General features: G+C 39.9%; 1 protein-coding gene across 9 annotated transcripts in view; it reads left to right on the plus strand.

Moving 5' to 3' along the window:
* TAFA5 (TAFA chemokine like family member 5) overlaps nt 1–25,387 on the plus strand; it is a 382,319-nt gene that overhangs the window by 102,083 nt on the left and 254,849 nt on the right. The window contains exon 1 of one of the 9 annotated variants that reach the window (XM_060777809.2): nt 21,691–23,165. The exons of the other annotated variants lie outside the window; for them this stretch is intronic. Coding sequence (XP_060633792.1) covers nt 23,075–23,165 — 91 coding nt within the window. The 5' untranslated portion in view covers nt 21,691–23,074. Of the gene's footprint in view, nt 1–21,690; nt 23,166–25,387 lie in introns of those variants that run through there. 9 annotated transcript variants of the gene reach the window in all.

Raw genomic sequence — 25,387 nt, forward strand, 5'->3', positions numbered from 1 at the left:
CAGCTCTGTTCTCAGATGTGTTAAAGATCATCCTAATTTCAAAATAGTAGTTTAGCTCCATTGCTCAGTGCAGTACATTGAATAAGTTCTTAGAACAGTTTTCTAGCATATGGTGCAGCTGAATTATTCCAAATATTAAACCCTCCTTTAATATTGGCCATTGCCTAGAAATATGACTTATTTATCTCTATACTGAATTTATATACCACCCTTCTCACTCCGAAGGGTGGCCTTACAATCGGCAGCAATTTGATACCATATCAACAAACAAGAAAATAAACATATACATTAAAACAAAAAATTAAAAGCAATATAAACATTAAAACACATTATTAAAATCATGCAATCTGAGGAAATAGTCAAAAGCTGTTCTGGTTTTTATTGCACATACCATATATACTCGAGTATAAGCTGACCCGAATATAAGCCAAACCACTTAATTTTACCATAAAAAAATTGGGAAAACGGATTGACTCGAGTATAAGCCGAGAGTGGGAAATTCAGCAGCTACTGGCACCTTTCAAAATGAAAATAGATACCAATGACATTACATTAATTGAGGCATCAGTACGTTAAATGGTTCTGTATCTATATAAATAAAAATGTAATGTTCGTTTGTGGCATTAACAGAACTCAAAAACCAGTGGGCCAATTGACACCAAATTTGGACAGCATACACCTAACAACCCAATGTATGTCCTTCACTCAAAAATCTTGATTTTCCCATTTGGGAGTTGTAGTTGCTAGGATTTATAGTTCACCTACAATCAAAGAGCATACTGAACTCCACCAATTCTGGCATTGAACCAAACGTGGCATACAGGACTCCCATGGCCAACAGAAAACACTAGAAGGGTTTGGTGGGCATTGATCTTGAGTTTGGGAGTTGTAGTTCACCTACATCCAGAGAGCACTGTGGACTCAAACAATGATGGGTCTGCACCAAACTTGGCACAAATATTCCATATGCCCAAATATGAACACAGATGGAGTTTGGGGGAAATAGATCTTGACATTTGGGATTTGTAGTTGCTGGGATTTAGAGTTCACCTACAATGAAAGAGCATTCTGCATCCCACAAATGACAGAATTGGAGCAAACTTCCCATACAGAACCCCCATGACCAACAGAAAATTCTTAAGGCCATTCGGTCCAACTCTCTTCACCAGGGCAAGAAAATGTAATCAGAGTCCTCCTGACAAAGAGCCATCCAGTCATAGATATAGATAGATAGATATGATTCACATACACACACAGATATAGTAGCATAGATTTGAAAGGGACCCCTAAAGAAGGACAATAATATGTTGCATATTCCAGAGGCAGCAAACCAGACAATCTCCACATCAACACTGACAAAGAAAAAACAAGAAATATTGTTTACCCACAAGCATAAAGAAATTACATATATTAGAAACAAACACTTTCTCATTACTTTATTTTCCAGATCTCCAGACTGGGCCACAGCAATGCATGGCAGGGGATGGTTAGTATTTATATAAAATTGTAATTTAAGATAAGACTGCCCTAACCCTCTTCAATGTAAATGTGCTTACATATCCTTCCAATAATAATAAAGACAGTAAAATAATAATAATAATAATAATAATAGAGTGAAATAATAAATGTAATAATATGAATCATAAATAGAGTACAATAATAAATGTAATGATAACAATTATAAAATAAAATAATAAATGTAATAATAACAATAAATAATAATAATAATAATAATAATAATAATAATAATAAATAGAGTAAAATAATAAATGTAATAAAAATACTAGTCATCATAGAGCAAAATAATAAATCACCTTGAATCGAGTATAAGCGGATGGGGACTTTTTCAGCCTAAAACAAGGGTTGAAAAACTAGCCTTATACTCGAGTATATACAGTAATTCAACTTCACTTATTATTTATTTGTTAGAAAAATGTATATTTTACCTTCCTCACCCTGAAGGGGACTCAGGATGGAGCACAACATATACATGGCAAGCATTCCATGTCGGAACATAAGATAACTAAAAATATACACAGACAGTAAAATCAGATTATGTCTAATTTGAAATTAATTGTTTCAAACCATCTCAAACGCCATGCTGGCTCCAGTCCACAGAGTGGGTTTCCTATTATTGCCTTATGGCACTATTCCAAAGGTTTGGTCCTACAGCCAGGTTTTTACAATCTTTCTGAAGGACAGGAAGGAAGGGGGCTGACCTGATTTCACTGGAGAGGGAGTTCCATGGCCAAGGAGCTACCATTGAGAAGGCTCTGTCCCTCATCTCTATCTACCACACCCGTGAAGGAGGTGGGATCGAGATCAGGGCCTCCCCAGACATTCTTAACTTTCGAGATGGTTCATAGAGGGTCATACATTCAGACAGGTAAACTGGGCTGGAACCGTTTAGAGCTTTATAGGCTAAAGCCAACACTATGAATTGTGCTTAGTAGCAGATGGACAGCCAGTGGAGCTCTCTGTATCTCATTCTGATGAGAAATCTAGCTGCCACCCATTGGACCACTTGAAGCTTCCAAACAGTCTTCAAAGGCTACCCCATGTATTGCTTGTTGCAATAGTCTATTCGGGCTGTAACAAGAGTGTGGACCTCTGTGGCTGAGTCTGGCTTCTCAAGGTATGGGCACAACTGATTCACAAGTTTTAATTGTGCGAAAGCTCCTCTGGTCACCACCGAAACCTGGGGTTCCAGGCTCAGCGATGAATCCACAGGAACTCCCAAGCTGCAGACCTGTGTCTTCAGGGGAAATGTAACCCCATCTAACACAGGCTGTAACCCTATACCCTGTTCGGCCAGGCGCATTTCTGATTGTCTGGATTCAGTTTCAAATTTTTCACCCCATCCAGACCCTCACAACTGTCAAGCACCATTCCTTATTTATATATTTAAGAAAGTCTTAATTATTGCAATTTTATATTTGTGATTCTGTTGTGTCTAATGGATGTATTTTTTTCATTCTGATAATGCAATATTTGTTTCCTCACCTTATAATGTCAGTGATAATATCAGTGGTGGGCCCTCCAGATCTGTGGAATTTGCAGAGATACACAAATTCAACTGACCACAGATTGTTATACCCCTTATTATTACATGGCGGTGATGTGAACATGGACACACTGAAGCATGCACATTCACTGTTATTTGATAATATAAAGTACGATCATTTGCATTTTTATCTATCTGTGTGGTTGGTGGGGACAAGGAGCAGGGCCATCTCAGTGGTGGCCCCTCACCTATGGAACTCACTCCCAGGGGAAATTAGGTCATCAACATCCCTCCTCTCCTTCAGGAGGAAATTAAAAACATGGTTGTGGGACCAGGCCTTCGGGCAATCTGACAACTAGATAAAGACAATTGGACGACTAGGACTGATAGGACTGACAAAGTGGAATTGGAATTTGGACTATGAGATGGCGAACGCTGAGCGTTAATTAGGTGAAATCGGTTTTATTGGTTTTATTGTTGCAGTGCAGAAACTGATTGTTAATTGTTTAATTGCTGCTATATTGTTTTTATTCTACTGTTATGTTGATGCCGGCATCGAATTGTGCTTTTGTAAGCCGCCCTGAGTCCCCCTCTGGGGTGAGAAGGGCGGGGTAGAAGTAACCGAAATAAATAAATAAATAAATAAATAAATCACCTTGAGGATATGAAGAACTAACTGTATTCAGTTTAGACATCTCTTTGAAGCTTGATAACATGTAGAAACTATGGAGCTTTAAAACAAGAACAGCAGTGAGAAGAACAGCAGCACAAATACAGTTCTTTTGTCTTTCTTGCAGTGTCCACAACAGTCATTTTCCTAAATCATCTGTAATCCACCTTCACCATAAACATAGACTGCTCTCCAAAGGGAAAAGCAATCAGTAGAGAAATGACTTTTGTAATATGAACAAAACAAAACACACTCAAAAATGGTCTAGAGAAAAAAAAAGAACCTTCTGGGACATGGCTTCTTATCTACAAAGAAAGAAGCTATTTAATATTTTAGGTCAGGCTAATCTTCATTGAATGGGCTGTTTTCATTCACACAGCAAAAAAAATGGCAATATCAACAGAATATTAATGCATTTGAAAGTCAGCTCCATTAAGCAAAAGAGAAGACACACAGATGATGCAAATATATAAACTGTGTTTGAATATTTCCAGCACAAATTTAATTTGTTTTAAGGGGAAGATGAGATGAATGGAGAATGTTTTTTCTCAGTCTGAATTATATACTTTCTTAGTACATATGTGTATATTCACACACTTACCTCTGTGTTTTGAGTTTATATTGTACTTTATATTTGAAACCTAAGTAACTAAAGAAGTGTAGAGATGACTTGCTGAGAAGGTGAAAAGAGTTTCTTCATTGCAAGGTAAATTGCTGTAATTTCTCATAGTCAAGAGGGTCAGATGCTCAGATACTGATCTCATCCACTTACTCAGATAGGACAATGTTATTGATAAACACCTTGGTACTTATGGTGTCTCCTGAGAATTGATGCCAGTCTTGTTTGCTTACATCAACAGAACAGCCTCTTCCTTGCTCATCTCTTTACTAACCTTTATACCTCCGGCAATACTCTTCAATATCCAATTAATCACAGTTTTGCCAATACTATCTAATACTTCAATTTGCCATCTGACATTTTCTTTTGTTTTAGAAAGGCAGACTAGGAGTAAAATAACACAGAGCTAGCCCTCTGGGTCCACAGATTCCTTACCCACAGATTTAACTGTCCATGTCTTGAAAAAATAGCATTAAAATTTCAAAAGCAAACTCTGATTTTTCCATATTTTATAAGGGACATCATTTTGTAATGCCATAATAATGGTATAGGCATGCACAGATTTAGGTGTTTACAGGGGGTTCTGGCACCAAACTCCAGGTGATATCAAAGAAATAAAAAGAAATATAACCTGTAAAGCTTCATGTGAATTAAAAATCAACAGGTTATAATTTGACTTGTATATATAATGAAACAAACAAGTACAGTATATTCTGGCGTATAAGACTACTTTTTAACCCAAGAAAATCTTCTCAAAAGTCAGGGGTCGTCTTATACGCGGGTGTAGTCTTATGCATGGGAGTTGTCTTAACTCTATATTTTAACTGGAAAAGTTGGGGGTCGTCTTATACGCCCAGTCGTCTTATATGCCGGAATATATGGTATTCAAACGGTCATGTCAAAACCTGTCCAGGTTTTAAAATCCGTCCACGTTCATAACAGTTCTTGCATGAACAAAGAAGAGATCTTTTAATTATGTTGTCATAGTTGGAGACAGACGTTCTGGATTCCAACATTGATGGCAGTGGAGGTGTACTGCCTCCTCTTAGCATATCATAACTTTTCCTAGAAAAGGGTATCATGAAAGTGGGAATGTCTACCTAAAAATTCTCCATATTGCAGTAAGTCCCACTTAATGTCACCAACCTTCAAATATGAAATAAGCATGAATTGCTTTATAAAACCTTCCTTCTCAGTATTACAGTTCATGTGTAATATGGCTGTGATTAACTAAAATTGCACAATGATACTACCTGCCTGCTTCATTTTAAAAAGTTAACAAAGATAAAATATACACACTGTTCTGCTCAATAATTTGGTCTCAATCAGAAGGATGATAGAAATGATGACTGCATGAAATACTTAATTCTAAATAATTATTTCTGTAGTCTTCCAGAGCCTCAGTGGGACATAGTTATATTGTGTTTTCATTTCCTTGTACATTTTCAAGACTGAGTAAATAATTTGTGCTACTGCTATTCAGCCAATAATAGGCATTTTGGAATAGATAACTCTCTGTAGATTCTTGTGAGACATTGCCTCAGGTATTTTTTAAAATAGATGACTTACATTGAACCATGACAATCCTCAAATTGTTATGCTATGAATTTAAACTAAAGCGGAAAAAAATCTTGCTCAAAAACTCTCAATGACATGTCACTGTTAGATACAATAAGCAACGCCCATTCTTTTTGATAGTGCAAAAGGATTTATCGGATTTATCTTGTGCACCAAATGCAAATTTTGTATCAAAGGAAGAGGTAATTAAGGAAAAAAATTAAAAGAGTTTATTGTGTTTTATGCAACATGTAATGATTAAAAGCTGTGGAGTATGATTAAAATACTCTAAAAGTGTCTAAATTTAATGATGTTGGTGAATTGCAGAAAAATTGATATAGATTGAATTGATGAATCTTGGATATAAAGTAAGAAAAATCAATATTCAGAGCAGTGGTTCCCAACCTTGTTTTGACCATGGACCACTTGACCAGGGACCACTCTCCAACATTAGTACCAAAAGGGTTACAAATCAGTTTTTGGTCAACTTTAGATTTGGTTTGGTTATTTGGGGTGCTGATTCAGAAAATTGCATTGGATAGACCATATCAGCTCTAGTTTCTGATACACATCTAACTAGCTAATAAAACACACTTTCTCAGCCATTGAGCCAAACAAGGAAGCTCACACAGTTGGAAAAGATTTAAGATCTGTATTTCAAGCCCAGTAGGTTCTAGCAAGCAGTGATTGAGATTGCAGGAGGTTAGAGGCTCAAAAATGTATGTTTCATAGGTTGCTATGGAGAAAGAAGAGGAGAAAGAAGATTGGGATAAATGTTCACTCAAATAGAATGGGCAGGTGGTTAAAATCTTACCCTAACCTGCAAACCAAATAGAGACAAGGAGTCTCTTTCCTGAATCTTGCTCAACTTTTCTGGGAGATGGGAAAGGGAGCTTTAATTCAAAGAAATTGTGATGTTAATCGGTTTTAGCATTAAAAGACCAATAGCAACTTTGAGACTGTGAGGAAGAAACGTCTAGCTCAAGCATAAACTTTTGTAAACACAAACATTCTGTAATCCAATAATTCATGTTGTGGTATTGCAAAGAAAGGGACACATTGACAGAGATATTAGGGGAGGACAAAATAACAAGATCCTCTGGGCCACTGCCAGGACTTAATCAAGAAGATAAAAAATGAGATTGTCTTGCTAAATTCTGGATTCTAGGGAGTCTGGAAAAGATTTCATGCAAATATAGACTCACTGGCTTCAGTGTTTTGGGCTTTGAAGGGCTCCAGTGACTAACTAAACAAATTTCTTCCAGAAAACAGAAAACCTTTGTCAAATATGGGAGCATTTCTCCATTTGTCTAAAAAAAAGGCAAATACAGGTTCTTGAACAAATCAAGCCTGAATTCTCTGTAGAAGACAAAGTGACTAAACTTTGAGGGCCCTTTACACAGACCACTTACAGTTGAGCTAATCTGGAGTGGGATACTTCAGATCAGTCCTGGAGGAGCCCACACAGCTAGCTGCTAGCTGGCCCTATGGTTGGAATGAGTCTGTACAGACTATTGACACTGAAACTTGTTCGGCAACATTGGACAGTCACTCCCATTATCCCCATTGTTTCTTCAGCTTAGCACCAATAACTAGGCACAAAATTGCTGGTGATTGTCACTCAGTAATGATGGTGACCACAATGACATGAGAAAAGAGAGAAGGCAAAAAGGAATTTCCCACGAGCTTATTGCTACTGCCAGGTTCGCTTCATGTCATGCAATGCAAACATCTGCCCGCTGCTGAACCAGCTTGACTGGTTGTGCAGACCCCCCAGGCACTAATTCAAAGTATCCCAATCTGCATCAGCTCCATTATATATGCCCCATGTAGATGGGCCCTTTAATCGAATCACACAGTTGGACAAGACCTCATGGGCCATCCAGTCCTTTGTTTAATATGTGACAAGGTGGCCTTGCTGGGAGTTAGGTGGCCTTGCTGGGAGTTAGGGTTCATCATGTGAATGTCACAAACTCCATTCACTTCCATCCTGCCTCATTTGGCCTGTGTAGATGGGCCATGAGATGGTTGCATCATGACAAGATATAGCTTCCTAGAAAAGCCAAGCACGATTGGTAAGATAAAATATAGTAGGAAAAGAGGAAGACAATATTACAGATGGATAGAGACAGTCAAAGAAGCCATAGCCATGAGTGTGCAAAACCTCAATATGGTTGTTGATGTTAGGATGATTTGTAGATCTCTCATTCATAAGTCAATCTAAACTTGATAGCAGTTAACAACAAATGGTAGAAAATGAAAATAGAGCAAATAAAACATTTCCATCATAACCTAAGATTAAAATCCGTGAATCATAGATCTATTAATGTACAATGTACTTCCATGAAATGACAAAAAGAAGAGTTATAAAACTGAGATTGAAAGAATTTTCAGTGATGTGAGAGAAAAACCTATTTTCAGAAGAAATGATCAGAAGAAATCTGTGCCCCATGGTCCTGCAGAGAGCCTCTGCTTTTCCTTGCAAAGATTCAGTTTTCCTGTGACCCCCCTCCTGCTGGATCATCCACAGTGTTCTAATCGCTTGAATATAGTGAAGTATTCAGGATTTCTGAGGGGTTGCTCCAGATGTTTCCAAGGATGTTAATATCAATCCCAACTTACTATCAGAAAATAGACATATTATTCTTGGCTGGTCCTTGCCTTTGTCAGAGCTAGATCATCTCGTTGTATCCTTATATCCAGGACACCGTGTTGTAGGAATTTTTTTTGCCAGTCTTCAGGTCTTCTACAGTTCCTAAAGAATGATGTTGTCATGCCTCTGTTTATCAGAATATAGCTGGACCACTTTTGCTGCTCCCTTGCCCTCTCCTGGCCACTACACAGCTTTGTTCTAATAATGCAGTCATCTTTTGGGAGCCTGTGATGTCCTCACTGCCCTCTCCTGACCACAATATGACCATATCAGAGAGCTGGGGTTGGGTTGGAAAATAATGATTCTCTGGGGAGAGAAAGAGGGAGCAACATTCTTGGCACTGTGATAGTCTCTTCAAAAACTAAGAAGTTTTCAAAGACATTTGTACAGCGGAGAGTAAATTGAATAGTTATCCCCCCTTGCAGGAGAAACTAAGAATTATATCCTACGAGCAGTAAAATGTGTCAAATAGTTCCAACAAAACCCTGCAGTTTGCCATCTTAAAATTCTGAAGCCCTGGCTAATAAAGTTAAAAACAGCGTGGGCTCTGTTTTCAACATTGTGGATTTTACAAGTGTCAAGTAATGTTACTGAATCAACTTTTCTGCATTTACTATGAATGGGGATAGGACCTGCAATAATCTATTTGCTACTAGTTTTGGAATTTAATATAGCAAACTTCATTTTTTTGTTTGCTACTCAGTGGAAACATATAACAATGGATTTAGCAGTAGGATCCTCGGTGTTGTCACATTCAAGTGTTATGATGAAAGAATGTATGCTTATGTGTATAATATGATTTAGAAATAGAAAACAAATCAGCAGTTCACCTTGCAGCATGGTATCTAACTTTCAAGGGTTGTCACGCAGACCCAGGAGCCCAAGACAGAAGCAAATCCTTGCCTAAGATTTTACTATTTGTAAAGTTTGGGAAACTCCCACATAGACTTAACACTGAGACAATTCAATGTTGTTGTAATTGAAAAGCAGATAATATTAATGAGGGCTCAGACTGACCCCTTTTTGGCATAATAAATCTGTGTAATAGTAATTGATATTAACAAAAAACAAGAGAGAAGCTAACATGGGTTTCCAAGGAATAATTACTTGGAAGAGTTACTAACTGTGCTATTACAGAAAGAGCTTAAATTTCTTTTGTTACTAAAATTGGAAATAATGACCTCTCTACCCACTCTTTACACTTCATCTCTATAACTGGTGAAAGCATATGCATATTTGATCATGACTAGCATAAATAGTGTGTATGTTTGTGTGTGTAGATACACAAACAAACACATTTCTAACTCTGAACACACAACTTAGCCTACCTGTTGTTGTTCATTTGTTCAGTCACTTCCGACTTCATGACTTCATGGACCAGCCCACGCCGGAGCTCCCTGTCGGCCGTCACCTCCCCCAGCTCTTTCAAGGTCAAGCCAGTCACTTCAAGGATGCCATCCATCTGTCTTGCCCTTGGTCAGCCCCTCTTCCTTTTTCCTTCAATTTTCCCCAGCATCATTGTCTTTTCTAAGCTTTCCTGACTCTTCATGATGTGGCCAAAGTACTTTAACTTTGTCTCTAATATGCTTCTTTCCAATGAGCAGTTGAGCTTTATTTCCTGGAGAATGGACTGGTTGAATCTTCTGGCAGTCCAAGGCACTCTCAAAACTTTCCTCCAACACCACAGTTCAAAAGCATCTATCTTCCTTCACTCAGCCTTCCCTATGATCCAGTTCTCACATCAGTAGGTGACTATGAGGAATACCATTGCTTCGACTATGCGGATCTTTGTTGCCAGTGTGATGTGTCTACTCTTCACTATTTTATCGAGATTGGTCATTGCTCTCCTCCCAAGAAGTAGATGTCTTCTGATTTCCTGGCTGCAGTCTGCATCTGGAGTAATATTTGCATCTAGAAATAAAAAGTCTGTCACTGCCTCCACGTTTTCTCCTTCTATTTGCCAGTTATCAATCAGTCTGGTTGCCATCATCTTGGTTTTTTTATGTTTAACTGCAACCCAGCTTTTGCACTTTTTTCTTTCACTTTGATTAGAAGGCTTCTCAGCTCCTCCTCACTTTTGGCCATCAAAGTGGTATCATCTGCATATCTAAGGTTGTTAATGTCTCTTCCAGCAATTTTTATCCCAGCCTTGCATTCATCAAGCCCCGTACATTGCATGATGTGTTCTGCATACAAGTTGCCGCACGCCTTTCCCAGTCTTGAACCAGTCTGTTGTTCCATGGTCAGCTCTTACTGTTGCTACTTGCTCCTTATACAGATTCCTCGGGAGAGAGACAAGGCGTTTTGGTATGCCCATACCACCAAGAACTTGCCACAATTTATTATGATCCAAGGCTTTAGAATAGTAAATAAAGCAGAAACTCCCTGCCTTTCTCCATTATCCAGCGGATAATGGCAATTTGGTCTCTTGTTCCTCTGCCTTTTCTAAACCCTTCTAAGCCTATCTAAGGAAATTATTTTTAATGTGCCTTGATTAGGTAGGTAATGTGTTTGCAGTTACATTTTCTTGAAGTTCAAAAGTTAAGGTTATAGCAGTGGCTCCCAACCTTTGGTCCTCCAGATGTTTTGGACTTCAACTCCCAGAAATCACAGTCATCTTACCAGCTGTTAGGAACTGTGGGAGTTGAAGTCCAAAACAACTAGAGGACTAAAAGTTGGGAACCACTGGGTTGCAGGGATATATGTATCTATCCATGCATCTAGGAAGAAGGAATCAGGTCAGAGCTATATAGTTGAGAATAACCAGTTTGTGCAGGTGTTGGGGAACACATAATAGCTTTCTTATATAACATACTGGCATTGCAATATGCTACGATTACAGATTATGGAAACACACCATTACAGAGAACAAAACTGATGTGGAAGAGTCAAAGTTGAGATAGTCCTCTTGTGTAAATGTAAAGAGAGAAGGCAAGAAAAAGAGTCAGAACAGAGAAAGCCTGGTGGTTGCTTTGTACAGTTAAATTGTCAGGGAATAAACAGTTTCTACCTTTGGAACTTATTGATTTTGTTAGTAGTAGATGACCAAAAGTTTTGGGAACAGGACAGAGAACACAGATCTTCATATTGCTATATGACAACTGTATGCTTAGGAACCTTAAAATTTCTCTTTAAAGTACAGACGACTGAAATGATCCCAAGATCAGCTCTTAGTAATTTGACTTAGCTATGTTGAACAAAAGAAACTGTAATGTACCATAAAGCCTAGCCAGGGAAACACTGGATTTTACTTAGAAAAAAACCGAATTCCACATAGTCTAACATATCACCATTCAAAATTACACATGCATTGAGTTTCTATCTACGGTATTTGGACTAATGGGCTATTGTAAGCATTGTAAGCATTTTACATTAAATGTTTTGTTCTTCTATTGTTCATATGTTTAGTATTTCATCTGTGTTATTGTAACATTCCCCACAGTATCCTTTTACTCTAGCAAGTTTTTCCTCCTCACAAAAAGATGTGGGATTATTTAGGCCCCTTCTACACTTCCCTATAAAATCCAGATAATCTGCTTTGAACTGGATTATTTGGCAGTAGAGACTCATATAATCCAGACTGATAATCTGGATTATATGGCAGTGTAGAAAGGGCCCTAATCCTTTTTGTATTTGACAGGGAGGTAAAATCTTTTGTAGTTGACTGGCCACGGCACTATGCAATAGATGTTTCAATGTGGCACAAGAAACCATTTGTTCGCTTCCTCCTATGTTATCTAAGATGTTGGGAACATCAAATCACTGCAAGGTGGTTATTATGCCACATATACAGAATCTGATGCTATAGACCCCTGCATTGTATCTGTGGTTTCCTTTCTCCATGTCTGACAAAATACATCCTCAACAGGCATTTTCTAGTTCCTCCTGTATCACTTTATGATATACTTGTTCCAGGATTCCTTTATTTCAAATGTGTTTACTATTATCTGTGGCTTTAGGCATCCACATGAAGTCCAAAATTACAGATACAGGGGTCATACCATATTATTTTCCTGCTCTAGTTTGAAAAGAATGTGTCAAGGCTCTTTCCCATGGGAACTCATATCTTCTGCCAGCCTCTTTTATCCTTCTACTGTAATCCATTATAGTAAATGCATTATTGTAAAAGCAGAATGCTTTTTAGCTCATAGTCCTGCAGTCCAGATTTGATTGCATGATTGTAATCATAACAAGATTTTACTGGGGATAATTTGTAAGTGTAATTTTTCTTTCACTCACCCTCCTGGGCAAATTCGCTTTATCATCAGCCTCCCTGCTATGTCTTTTAGTGTGCAAAGGACAAAACTATATCTCAGTGCCTCAACTGTTGCTCATGCATGGCTTCCTCCAGAGACTCTTGTCTTCTGTTATTGAGATTTTTTAGTGGTGTGAGGGGTGATTAATGACTAATGTTTCTGCACGCTTGCAATTATTACTCAACTCTGCTCTATTTAAAGAGATGTCAGCATGTTAGACAGATATATCTAGATCAACAAGCAAGTGATATTGGAAAATATGTACACTGCAAATTTATTCTTCTTGCAAGTACCATAGATCATAGCCTAGATTTATATATGATTATTAATGAGTTAATATTTTGCTAGAGAAATAATGGAACTTTAAATCACATTAATAATACCGGGTTGGCATACATGCTTCTAATTTAGTGCAAAAAGAGAGACCCATCCTACTGAGATTGTAGCTGAGTTGAAATACAAATAAACTATTAAATGTTAAGAATCTACACAACGACAGGCAATGTACTGCAACATGAAAGTCCAGATGGTGCACAGTACACTAAGAGGATAAAGGATATCTGACAATATCCCCTGGTGAGGGGAAAAATTAGCCAGATGAATCATTTCCCTTCCGAAAGTGATAACAAAAGAATATAAGCTGATACAATGGATGAAATGATTCTTGTGCTCATGAACCAGGTTTATCCTAAATGGGTTGAGCAGAAGGAAAGCAGTCCATCTACTGCAATGTCCCAATTATTATAGGAATGCATCATCTAGGGCAGATGGTGCTGAGAAAGATTCTTCTGGGGTTTTTTTTCTGCTGGTGAATCCAAATAAGTCCATTTTCACTACTGACAAGAAGGGAGAGCGAATCAGCTATGACATCTCTGGACTAGTGTTGCTGATTGACCCAATTTGGCTCTTTTTGGAGGATATTTGGAACAGGTCTAAACCCAGCTATTCTAAAGCTGTCTTTGACTCACCCTGACACAGGAAGGCTAATTTTGGGCCTTAGGTTTGCTGTTCCCATCAGTACTTGTTTCCAACGTACATATATCAGGGCATATAGGATAAAGCCAAGTATAGGCTAAAGCCAAGGGATGGCTTTAGCCTATAAAGCCCTAAATGGTTCTGGCCCAGTTTACATGTCCGAACGTATTTCCCTCTATGAACTACTACAGAGGTTAAGATCTTCTGGGGGAGCCTTCTCAGTGGCGGCTCCTTGGCTCTGGAATGCTCTCCCCAGTGAAAGTAGATCAGTTCCCTCCCTCCTGGCCTTTAGAAAGAAAACAAAGACATGGTTGTGGGGCCAAGCCTTTGATCAGTAAAAATAAGGCAGTGCAAAGAACAATTAGATAATATGTGCAATGACAATTGCAACGGTTACAGTGTACAGTTTTTGGATCATGTGATTTTAATATTTATATTAAGATTTTTTAAATGCTTTGTTTTAATGTTTAAATGTTATTTATGTCTCATATGTTAATGTATTAATGGTTTAAATTTATATTTATATGTTAGCATTTAGTTATTATGATTTTTCTTTTTACATGTATGTTGGCATTGAATTTTTTACATTGGTATGTTGTAACCTGCCTTAAGTCTCCTCAGGGGTGAGAAAGGCGGTATATAAAGATAGTAAATAAATACATAAATAAATATTATTGGAGCTGAAGTCATTCGCCATGGTAATAGTTTTTCTTTGTACTGTTTTTAAAAATGGGGATAGCTTTGTACATAGCTATTGGTGGTTCATTTATTTAAAACTTAACATGCATGTTTTTTCTACAGTAAAGTTGTACTTATTCATCAAGCATGAGGACAGGAAAAGCAAACCCTATTTTATTCCTGTAGTTATGATGGGGCTATGATTTAAGTAAATTTAAAATAGATGACATTCTATTTGTTTCTTTGTTGCTTTGACATATCCGTAACAGAGAAGCCACTATGAACAGTGAACGATAAGAGAGGAGGAAAGTGGCGGTGTACTTCATAAGTGAAGCATTACATGTGGTGATCTAAACCCCACTTCATACAGTTATTAAGTCCCAATTGGCCATTGATGAAGTGGCCTATCTAGGTGTGTACTATTCACTACCTTCGAGTTCTTTTTTCTTTAAAAATAAAAACCCAGATACTTCATGGTTCTAATAGGTTCTCTGTTCAGGTGTAGTTATGACAACAGAGCTCCTTTGCTGTTGCGACTTATGTCACCCTCTCTTCAAAACCTAAACCAGGCTGACCCCAAAGCAATTAAAGGTACTGCAGATTAGTGTACTAGGAAATGATGACCATCAGACAAGAAGTTGAGGCAGGTTACTTAGCTTTATGCCTCAAAGTGCCATGTGAAGAATGCTGCAGTTACCCTAATACCCCCATGCATATGGGATATATTGAGCATGGTGATCAGATCATGATATGAATTAACATAACAGTTTAAATAATGTACCAGTAAGGCCTTCTCACGAACCACCATGAGAATTTCGGGGGGGGGGGGGGGGGGGGGCTGAAGCCCCTCAACCCCCCCCCCCCCCCAGCTACATAACTGCATACAAGGCACACAACAACATCAAATAAAAATGTTTATACAATAACATAATAATTCAATAAAGTAGTGACAATAACATAATAAAACAGAGTATAAAAACAGTACAAGTATTTAAATAAGAGCGAGCTGGGCCAAGTGAGAGGAGTAAAAATTGTTAGGGAGTAATCTTCTCTAGCATTGCTGGGGTGTACACAATGTGATTCTGTGGTCTTCAAAGCTGAGCTACTGTAAATAGACTTTGTAAAAGGGAACATCTTTGTTAACTGAGGTATGCCTGTATAACCAAATAAAGAAAAATGTATTATTCCAAACAGTTTGCCTTAAAGAACTGCAGGAGGAAAATGCCCCTTTCCATTGCTCTTCAGACAGTAGTTTGCTAAATTCTTAATCACATAAAGATTGCACAAAAAATGAATCCTGGTCCTGGGGAATATCATATTGCCATGCACTACTTGTATAACTTTGGTAGTGATAGCAGGAAGAGTGGGTGAACAATGACGTTCATTTTGAAAACAGAGTCAAGAGTACATTAAAAACATCCTTGAGTGGCTCTTGGCACTCTGCATTGTGTGTCTGCATTTTGAAAAGAGAACATAATGATCCCCCCCCCCCCCCCGTTTACCCTATCTTGCCTAGGCTGTGAAATTGATGGAAAAAATGGGTAGGTAAGTCCCATTAATTTCAATGAAGTAAGCCCTATTGATTTCCGTGACACTTACTGCCAGGTAGAGAGCTTGCAGTGTAAAAAATTATGATAAGGAGATGCAACGCCAATAGGGACTCTCCGGGGAGCTACTGGAATGTCAATAGGTAGTTATGAGAAGCAGGAGGTTTGCCCAGGGAGGCCAACAACAGCAGGACAGAGAGGCCACAGTGACATTACAGACTGAAAGGTAATGACAGGGACAGCTGTGAGGGAAAGGAAAAAAAAACAAGAAAGTGCTTTGCCTACTTCCTCTTTCTTGTTTTCCTCTTCCTTCTGTAGCATCTTTTGGTTTCCAAACAGGGCTTCCCATAACTCCATTTAATCCACATTTCTTCTCCTATGCAAATTCCTTGTCATTTCCTCTGGGGGCTTTGGGAACTATCTTTGCCTCTCTCTCAAGCAGAGCTTGCTTGTTGCTTTTCTATCAATCACTGCAAGTTGAGCATCCCTTCCTTTAAATTAAAAAAATCTGAAATACTCCAACTTCCAAAAACACCCATGTAGTCAGACTTACTAAAATGTTGTACAAAATTGTGTGTGTGTGTATCATACCCAAATGCCCTATAAAAAGAAGCCTGTGAGAAGAAGGGAGGCAGCCAGCCATACAACTCCACCAGTGTCTTCTGTGTTACATCTTAGGCTGGATTTACACTGCCCAATATCCTAGGATCTGATCCCAGATGATCTGCTTGGAACCTGATTTATATGAGTCTACACTGCCAGCTAATCTGGGTGAAGCAGAGTATCTAGGATCAGATGCTGGATATAGGGCAGCGTGGATCCAGCCTTAGTTATCTTACATAAATCTGTAATTGATACATAACTGAAGCCCAGGATTTATAGCACTTTATAATTATATTTTTTCTCCATCCAGGAAATTTTAGTGTTTTTATTTATTTAAATGATAATTTTGACATCCAACAAGGAAGGACTATGTAACCTATTTGGGTTAATTGTAATGATCTATTCTATGCTGTTTGTTTCTATGCTGTTCTATATATAACATCACTCATAATCATTTTATACTTTTAATTGCATTTTAGATTTTGATGGTGTAAATGTGTAGGATGAGGTTTATGTATTTTAACTATACTTCCATTAATCATTTAAGTTTTAAGATCATATTGATGCTATTTATTTGTACTTTAACTTATTTAGTGGCTGGGAGGTTCAACGTGGTAGTATTGCCCGTTTTAATTAGTAGATATTGCTGCATTTTTTATTGAGCATTTTATTTACATTGAGGAGGTTTATATATCTGTGGAAGGTCCAGGGTGGGAGAAAGAACTCTTGTCTGTTGGAGGCAAGTGTGAACATTGCAATTAATCACCTTGATTAGCATTGCAAAGCCTTGCAGCTTCAAGGCCTGCATGATTCTGCCCTGGGGGAATCCTTTGTTGGGTGGTGTTAGCTGGCACTGATTGTCCATGTCTGGAATTCCCTTGTTTTCAGAATGTTGTTCTTTATTTACTGTCCTAATTTTAGAGTTTTTAAAAATACTGGTAGCCAGATTTTGTTCATTTTCACAGTTTCTCCTTTCTGTTGAAATTGTCCACATGCTTGTGGATTTCAATAGCTTTTTTGTGTAGTTCAGTGGTTCCCAACCTTTGGTTCATGGACCACCAGTGGTTTCCAAGAACTAAAATATGGTCTGCGGCTTCACCGTTACTATACTGTTGCAAGGAGTGCTACTGGTCTCACGAAACCCTCTTATAATGCCGAGGCAATTGGGATGTTGGGAGGGGAGAGGCTGTCTACCCACAAAAGGCGTGACAACAAGCCTCCTGACTGTTGCTTCTTCTCCTTCCCTCTTCCCCTGAGCAGAGCCATTCCATGTGGTGTTTGGAAATGGTGGCGCCTTGGTGTCTTCATTTTTAGGACTTTTCCTGGGGTTATTTGGGGTGCTGATTTAGAAAATTCCATTGGATAGACCACATCAGCTCTAGATTATTAAATATGGTTTCTGTGGATGAGCAGATGGTAACTCCTGGATAGTAAGTATTCTAGAGCTGATGTGGATGATCCAATTTTTTTTTTCATGTCAGGAGCAACTTGAGAAACTGCAAGTCACTTCTGGTGTGAGAGAATTAGTCATCTGCAAGGATGTTGTCAAGGGGACACCTGGGTGTTTTGATGTTTTACCATCCTTGTGGGAAAATTATCTCGTGAACCCACATGAGGAGCTGGAGCTCATATGTGCTCTCCCTGGATTCGAACCTACAACCTGTTGGTTTACAGTCCTGCCAGCACCAGGGTTTAATCTGTTCGAACGTATCTCCTGGTATGAACCATCATGAAACTTAAGATCATTTGGGAAGACCCTGCTCTCAATCTCACCAACATCGCAAATGCAACTGGTGGGGACGAGGGACAGGGCCTTCTCATCAAAAGTCTCACCTGTGGAACACTCTCCCCAGAGACATCAGAGTGGCCACCTCCCTCCTGTCTTTTAGAAGGAAAATCAAGACCTGGCTTTGAGACCAAGCGTTCGATTATTTATATATTTACAGTATTTATATTCCGTCCTTCTCACCCCGCAGGGGACTCAGGATGGATTACAATGTTCAAATATATGGTAAACATTCAATGCCAAGACACACAACATAGGCAAGACAGTCAGAGGCTATTTAACTTTTTCTGGCCACCAGGGGAGCTGTCGCTTTCATTGTCCATCTGCAACACTGATGAAGTACTTCCGCATTCGCCGCATGCTTTTGCTGGAGTGCATTGCTGGAGTCTTTTTTTTTTATGGCCTCGTAAATTTTGTTAAATTAGCCTCCCCACACATAGGTGGTACCTAAATTTCCTACTTGGCAGATTTATTTATTTATCTATCGTGTCAGTAGCAGCCAGACAAATGTATTACATTTTTAACAATTTTTTTAAAAACAGACAAAACAGAGTTTGCAAGCTTGGTAGTTGATTAAATGTCCTTTGACCAGTATCTGGCCACTTGGAGTGCCTCTGGTGTTGTTGCAAGAAGGTCCTCCATTGTGCATGTAGCAGGGCTCAGGCTGCATTGCAGCAGGTGGTCTGTGGTTTGCTCTTCTCCACACTCGCATGTCGTGGATTCCACTTTGTAACCCCATTTCTTGAGGCTGGTACTGCATCTCGTGGTGCCAGAGCACAGTCTATTCAGCACCTTCCAAGTCGCCCAGTTTTCTCTGTGCCCAGGGGGGAGTCTCTCATTTGGTATCAGCCATTGATTGAGGTTCTGGGTTTGAGCCTGCCACTTTTGGACTCTCGCTTGCTGAGGTGTTCCAGCGAGTATCTTGACAGATGCAACTGTCTTTCGGGTTGCAAAGGTCGACAACAAGCTACACAGTTGGTCGGACTCTCACTCTGACCTGGGCTGGCTTCGAACTCATGACCTTTTGGTCAGAAGTGATCTTAATGCAGTTGACACTCAGCCAGCTGCGCCACCATCCCCATGCAAATAATGTTTATTATTATTATCTATATATATAAAAATGCTCTGTGCATAATGAGTACCTTAAAAACAAAAGAACCAATGAACGAAATCACACCAAATTTGGCAACAAAACATCTCACAACACAAGGAGTGACCATCACTCAAAAAATTATGATTTTGTCATTTGAGAGTTGTAGTTGCTGGGATTTATAGTTCACCTACAATCAAAGAGTATCCTGAATTCCACCAACGATGGAATTGAACCAAACTTGGCACATAGTTATCCCATAACCAACAGAAAATACTGGAAGGGTTTGCTGGGCATTGACCTTGAGTTTGAGAGTTGTAGTTCACCTACATCCAGAGAGCACTGTGGACTCAAACAATGATGGATCTGGACTAAACTTGGCACAAATATTCTATATGCCCAAATATGAACACAGATGGAGTTTGGGGGAAATAGACCTTGACATTTGGGAGTTGTAGTTACTGGGATTTATAGTTCATCTACAATCAAAGAGCATTCTGAACCCCATGAACAACAGAATCGGGGAAAACTTCCCACACAGAACCCCCATGACCAACTGAAAATACTTAAGGCCATCCAATCCAACTCCCTTTATCAGGGCAAGAAAACATAATCAAAGTCCTCCTAACAAAGAGCCATCCAGCCATAGATTAGATAGATAGATAGATAGATAGATATGATTCACACACAGATATAGTATCATAGATTTGAAAGGGACTCTTAAAGAAGGACAATGTTATGTTACATGTTCCAGGGTGGGCAAACCAGACACTAGGTTCTTGTGGGTTTTTTTGGGCTATATGGCCATGTTCTAGAGGCATTTTTCCTGACGTTTCGCCTGCATCTATGGCAAGCATCCTCAGAGGTAGTGAGGTCTGTTGGAAGTAGGAAAATGGGTTTATATATCTATGGAATGACTGGGGTGTGACAAGGAGCTCTCTGCTGCAGCTAGGTGTGAATGTTTCAGCTGACCACCTTCATTAGCATTTGAAGGCCTGGCTGAGCCTGGAAAAATGTTTTGTTGAGAGGTGTTAAGATGTGCCTGGTTGTTTGTTTCCTCTCTGCTGTTTTGCTGTTGTAATTTTAGAGGGTTTTTTTAATACTGGTAGCCAGAATTTGTTCATTTTCATGGTCTCCTCCTTTCTGTTGAAATTGTCCACATGCTTATGGATTTCAATGGCTTCTCTGTGTAGTCTGACATGGTGGTTGTTGGTGTGGTCCAGCATTTTTGTGTTCTCAAATAATATGCTGTGTCCAGGCTGGTTCATCAGGTGCTCTGCTATGGCTGACTTCTCTGGTTGAAGTAGTCTGCACTGCCTTTCATGTTCCTTGATTCGTGTTTGGGTGCTGCGTTTGGTAGTCCCTATGTAGACTTGTCCACAGCTGCATGGTATCCTGCAGAGGTGAGAGGATCCCTCTTGTCCTTTGCTGAACGTAGCATTTGTTGGATTTTCTGCAGATTGATTGTATGTTGTGTTTCCTCATCAGCTTCCCTATGCGGTCAGTGGTTCCCTTGATGTATAGCAAGAACACTTTTCCTCTGGGTGGATCTTCATCTTTACGCTCGTGGCTTGCTCTTGGTCTTGCCGCTCTCCTGATGTCTGAGGTGGAGTAGACACTCTCCACATCAACAGCAATAAATACTGTTTACCCACGAGCATCAAGACATTACATATATTAGAAACCAATACTTTCTCATTACTTTATTTTCCAGATCAACAGACTGGGCCACACCAACATGTAGCAGGGGACAGCTAGTTATTATTATTATTTATTATTATTATTCTGTGTTCTCAAATAATATGCTCTGTCCTGGTTGGTTCATCAAGTGCTTTGCTATCAGGTTTTTGTTTTGTTTTTCACTTGAAAAATGTCGGGGCGGGTTTGAACCCCTAAACTACCCTCCTCCCCTTGGCTACAGGGTTGTGTCAACCCCACAATTCGTAGGCACTAGTCAGGGATGCTCCATCCGTAGGACCATATTGACATTCCAATCCAGAGGCATTGCTGGTGACTGAGCCTTGAAAGCAACCTGGAGAAAGGGTGGGGAGGGAAGGAGGAAAGAAAGAAGGAAGGCTGGTTCTGCTCCTTTTGCCCTCTGCTGGGTCCCGAAGGGTTTCCTTCCCTGGCTGGAACTCTTCCTCTCTGCCTTCCTTGCCAGCTGGGCTCCTGGGAGGGGGGAGAGTGGGGTGGTTGGGTCCTCTCCTCCTCCTCTTCTTCTTCTTCTTCCTCCTCCTCCTGCTGCTTCCATCCATCGCGCAGGCTCGCCTCTCGGGCATGCTCTTTGGTGCCCAGGCAGCCCCCGCTTGGAAGTTGCTCATCGAGGGCAGGTTCGAGCTTCCCAAAGCTAGGCGCAGAGAAGAAGAGCGGCGGGAAAGAGAGAGAGAAAAAAAAAGAGAGAGAGAGAGAGAGAGAGCGCCAAGGGAAGGAGGGGAGGGTGCCTGAAAGCCGCGTCCCTTCCCTCCCCCTCTTTCTCCCTTCCTCCTCCTCTTCCCTCCCTTTTCCCCCGTCGGATCCAGCCAGTGCTTGGCTTGCTTTCTGCGGTGGGGAAAAGCACAGCCATGGAGGAGGCAGCGGCATCAACAGCCTCATCCTCCTCATCCTCATCAACCTGTGGGCTGCTGTAGTCGCAATCCTGACTGGGGGAGAGGAGGGAAAGAAGACCCCCAACCTCCTCTCTGGCTCCTCCTAAAGAGGGGAGAGAAAAGAGCCAAGGAGGGAGGGAATAAGGAGAGAGAGAAAAAGAGAGAAAGAGAGAGATGCCGATGCCCCGGCGCCGCGTCCAGCTGGCACCTGCCTGGTCCTGGGATGAAAGGATTAATTGAATTGCCTTGAACGGGAGCGAGGAGGAGGAGGAGGAGGAGTCTGGATCGCCGTCGAAAGGGAGCTCCCCAAAGCATCGTCGTTGGAGGCTTATTATTTTTTCTCCCCAATTTCCCGAAGCCAAAGGGGGGAAACCAGCTTGGTGAAGCCGCCATGGGGTGCGGGCTCCTTCCGCATTGCTTTCCCTGCTGAACTGGAGAAGAGGAGGAGGAGGAGGAAGAAGAAGAAGAGGAGGAGGAGAAAAAGCCAGCCGCAAAACAGCACCCCCCTCTCCCTCCTTCCGTCCTTCCTTCCTTCCCTCCCTCTCTCTCTCTCTTTCCCTGGAGCCAAAGAGGGAGCGATTGCGCAATTCTGCTCCCCCTTTTCCCACGTCCCTGTCCTCTCCCCATCACCCCAACCCCAACCCCAGTCTCCCCCTCTTTCTCTTCCTCTTCAGATGCGGCTCAACTCCTAAGGAGACAGAAAGCTGATTCATGGAGCCCCGAGCCGGCTTCCTCTTCCTCCTCTCCTTCCTCCTCCTTTTGAAGAGCAGGATGCTGCCGCTGGAGACTTCTTCTTCGCCCTGACCTCCTCCTCCTCTTCCTCCTCCTCCTCCCTCCCCCCACCCACCCAACACAAGGGGGAGGGGACCATAAAAAGCCCGCTCCTGCTCCTGGCCCTTTGGGTGCCCCCTTGCCTCCCTCCTTTTGCCTCTCTTGTTTTGGAAAGTGTGGCTCCTACTGGCTGGCTCTCAGACCCGGGAAACCTTGATGCCTCGCCGTGGTGGAGACCCATTGTGTGACTTTCTGGCTATCTGCTGAGTTTCTCCCCGAGATGCAGCTCTTGAAAGCTTTATGGGCACTAGCAGGAGCAGCGATCTGCTGTTTTCTTATCTTTGTCATCCACTCCCAGCTCCTTAAAGAAGGTAATTATATATCTGCATGCCTGCATACACTGTTTCTCCCTCTCCCTTTCCTTCCTCCTCATTTTGGTCTCAATGTATCCTAAATTCTATTATTTTTAGCTGGGGTTCTGTAACCTCCATCTCTTTCTCGCTCCACATTCTCACCATTATTATTATTATGTCATTGGCTGCCTAAAGTGACAAAAAAGGGGGTTTCTTTCTGTTTCTTCCCAGTCAGTGCAGGGCTGATTGGTTGAGCTTCTGTGATACTGTTTACCACATTTTCAGACCCTCCTGTTGTTATATAGGATTCGGCACAGTGCGGAGCATCAGTACACCATGAAAATAACTCAGATCTACATCTTAGGTTTTCATAATTGGACTCATTGGCCATCCTTTGGGTTTCTTTGCATTGCTCCCCCCCCCCCCCCCTCTCCTTCAAAAGCATGTTCCTTCCATACATTTTCAATAGATGGCACTAAAGTTCTATGATCAGGGTGAGGAAGTGCTGAGCTGGGTTAGAAAAATGCTCCTTCCTCATCCTTTCTATTCCCAAATTGGAGGAGGCCTTTCAGTCTAATTTTTGGATTTCTTCACGAAATGTTCAATTAGATATATAGGTTGTGTATCCTCCACTGCCTCAACAAATGAAGAATCAGGGAACTGTTATTTTCCATGCTTTGGGAAGAGAAGAACTTGATGTGCTCTTATGTTTGAATAGATGTTTAGTCTTATTTGTATTTTTTTTTAGTAACAGAACCTTTTCTCCCTCCATCTTACTGAGGCAACAGCCCTTGGTTTGTATGGAATGAGGATTCCGATTAGTCACTTCCTATCCAAGCTGCTGCCCTTCCTGAAAGTTTAGTATAGGGTTGATAGAAAATATATTTTTGTGCAGGAATTGAATATGACGAAGCTGTTCTTCAAGAACAAGAAAGTAGCAGAGGTTTGAAAAGTGACCCCCCCCCAACCACCATTTACAACCAGTACTGTTTAATATTTATATATTTATTTACTGTATTTGTACCTCGATGGGGACTCAGCGCTGCTTACAAGTTATATGTATATACAATATATTATATTATTAGCATAACACAATACTTATTTATTTACTTACTGTATTTATACCCAGAAGGGGACTCAGAATGGCTTACAAGTTGTATGTATATACAATATATATTATTAGCATAACACAATATTTATTTATTTACTATATTTTTACCCAGAAGGGGACTCAGAGCAGCTTACAAGTTGTATGTATATAAACATATTATATTATTAGCATAGAACAGTATTTATTTATCTATTTACTGTACTTATACCCTGAAGGGGACTCAGAACAGCTTACAAGTTATATGTATATACAATATATTATATTATTAGCATAACACAATATGAGTATTATATATTACTACCTTATACTATACCACTAAACATATAATACTACATGTAATATTAATGTTACATGTAATATATAATATATAATAATAATCTGAGTTCATATCTGTCCACATATGTCTTTATGAACAGTAGAACTAACATAAGAGGATACAAACCAATAAATATAGAAGAATTTTTAGTTCATCTTGAGCAAAGTATATCTGCTGAATTGGCTACTGCAGTGCTTTTGGTTGTGTAATTTCATACATGCCAGGATTTTTTAAAAAAATATGCCATTTTGGAGAAATAAGACATAGGAAGAAAATGCATTCTTTCTTTTTTTGTATTGAAATAGCCTTGCAGACTGGATATTTCAATGCTCTCTTCTTTAGGAGAGCACATTTCTGGTTACTGTCTCTGAAGAACTGACACATTTTGAGTTGAATGGTAATAACAAAACAACATTCCTTGGCTTATTACATCAAAGGCTCCTCTTTTAGGCAGACATACAGAGAATGTCCTCCACTATTTATACTTGCATGTTTTTTTTAATGTCCCTTTTAGTCATAATTTTGAAATTCCCTAATGAATCAAAGAGACATCCTTTGACAAGATACTGTGGGGAGAAACAATTTACAAGAAGACAGATTCAATCACTGCAGTTTCTATGTTTGAGAACAAACCAGTAATACTATTTATATGTTCTGTTGTGCCTGTGTAGTGAGTATGATTACTCTTGTTGTACATTTGTAATGCAAATGTCTTCTAACCTTCAGGGACAGCTTAGCAACCTGGGGTTTAATCCATGCTTTGTTACTATTAGCATTTTGACTATAAAATTAAAGACCAAAATTCACAGAGTT

Source organism: Anolis sagrei, chromosome 5 (assembly GCF_037176765.1).
Source record: "Anolis sagrei isolate rAnoSag1 chromosome 5, rAnoSag1.mat, whole genome shotgun sequence".
Lineage (NCBI taxonomy): Eukaryota > Metazoa > Chordata > Lepidosauria > Squamata > Dactyloidae > Anolis > Anolis sagrei.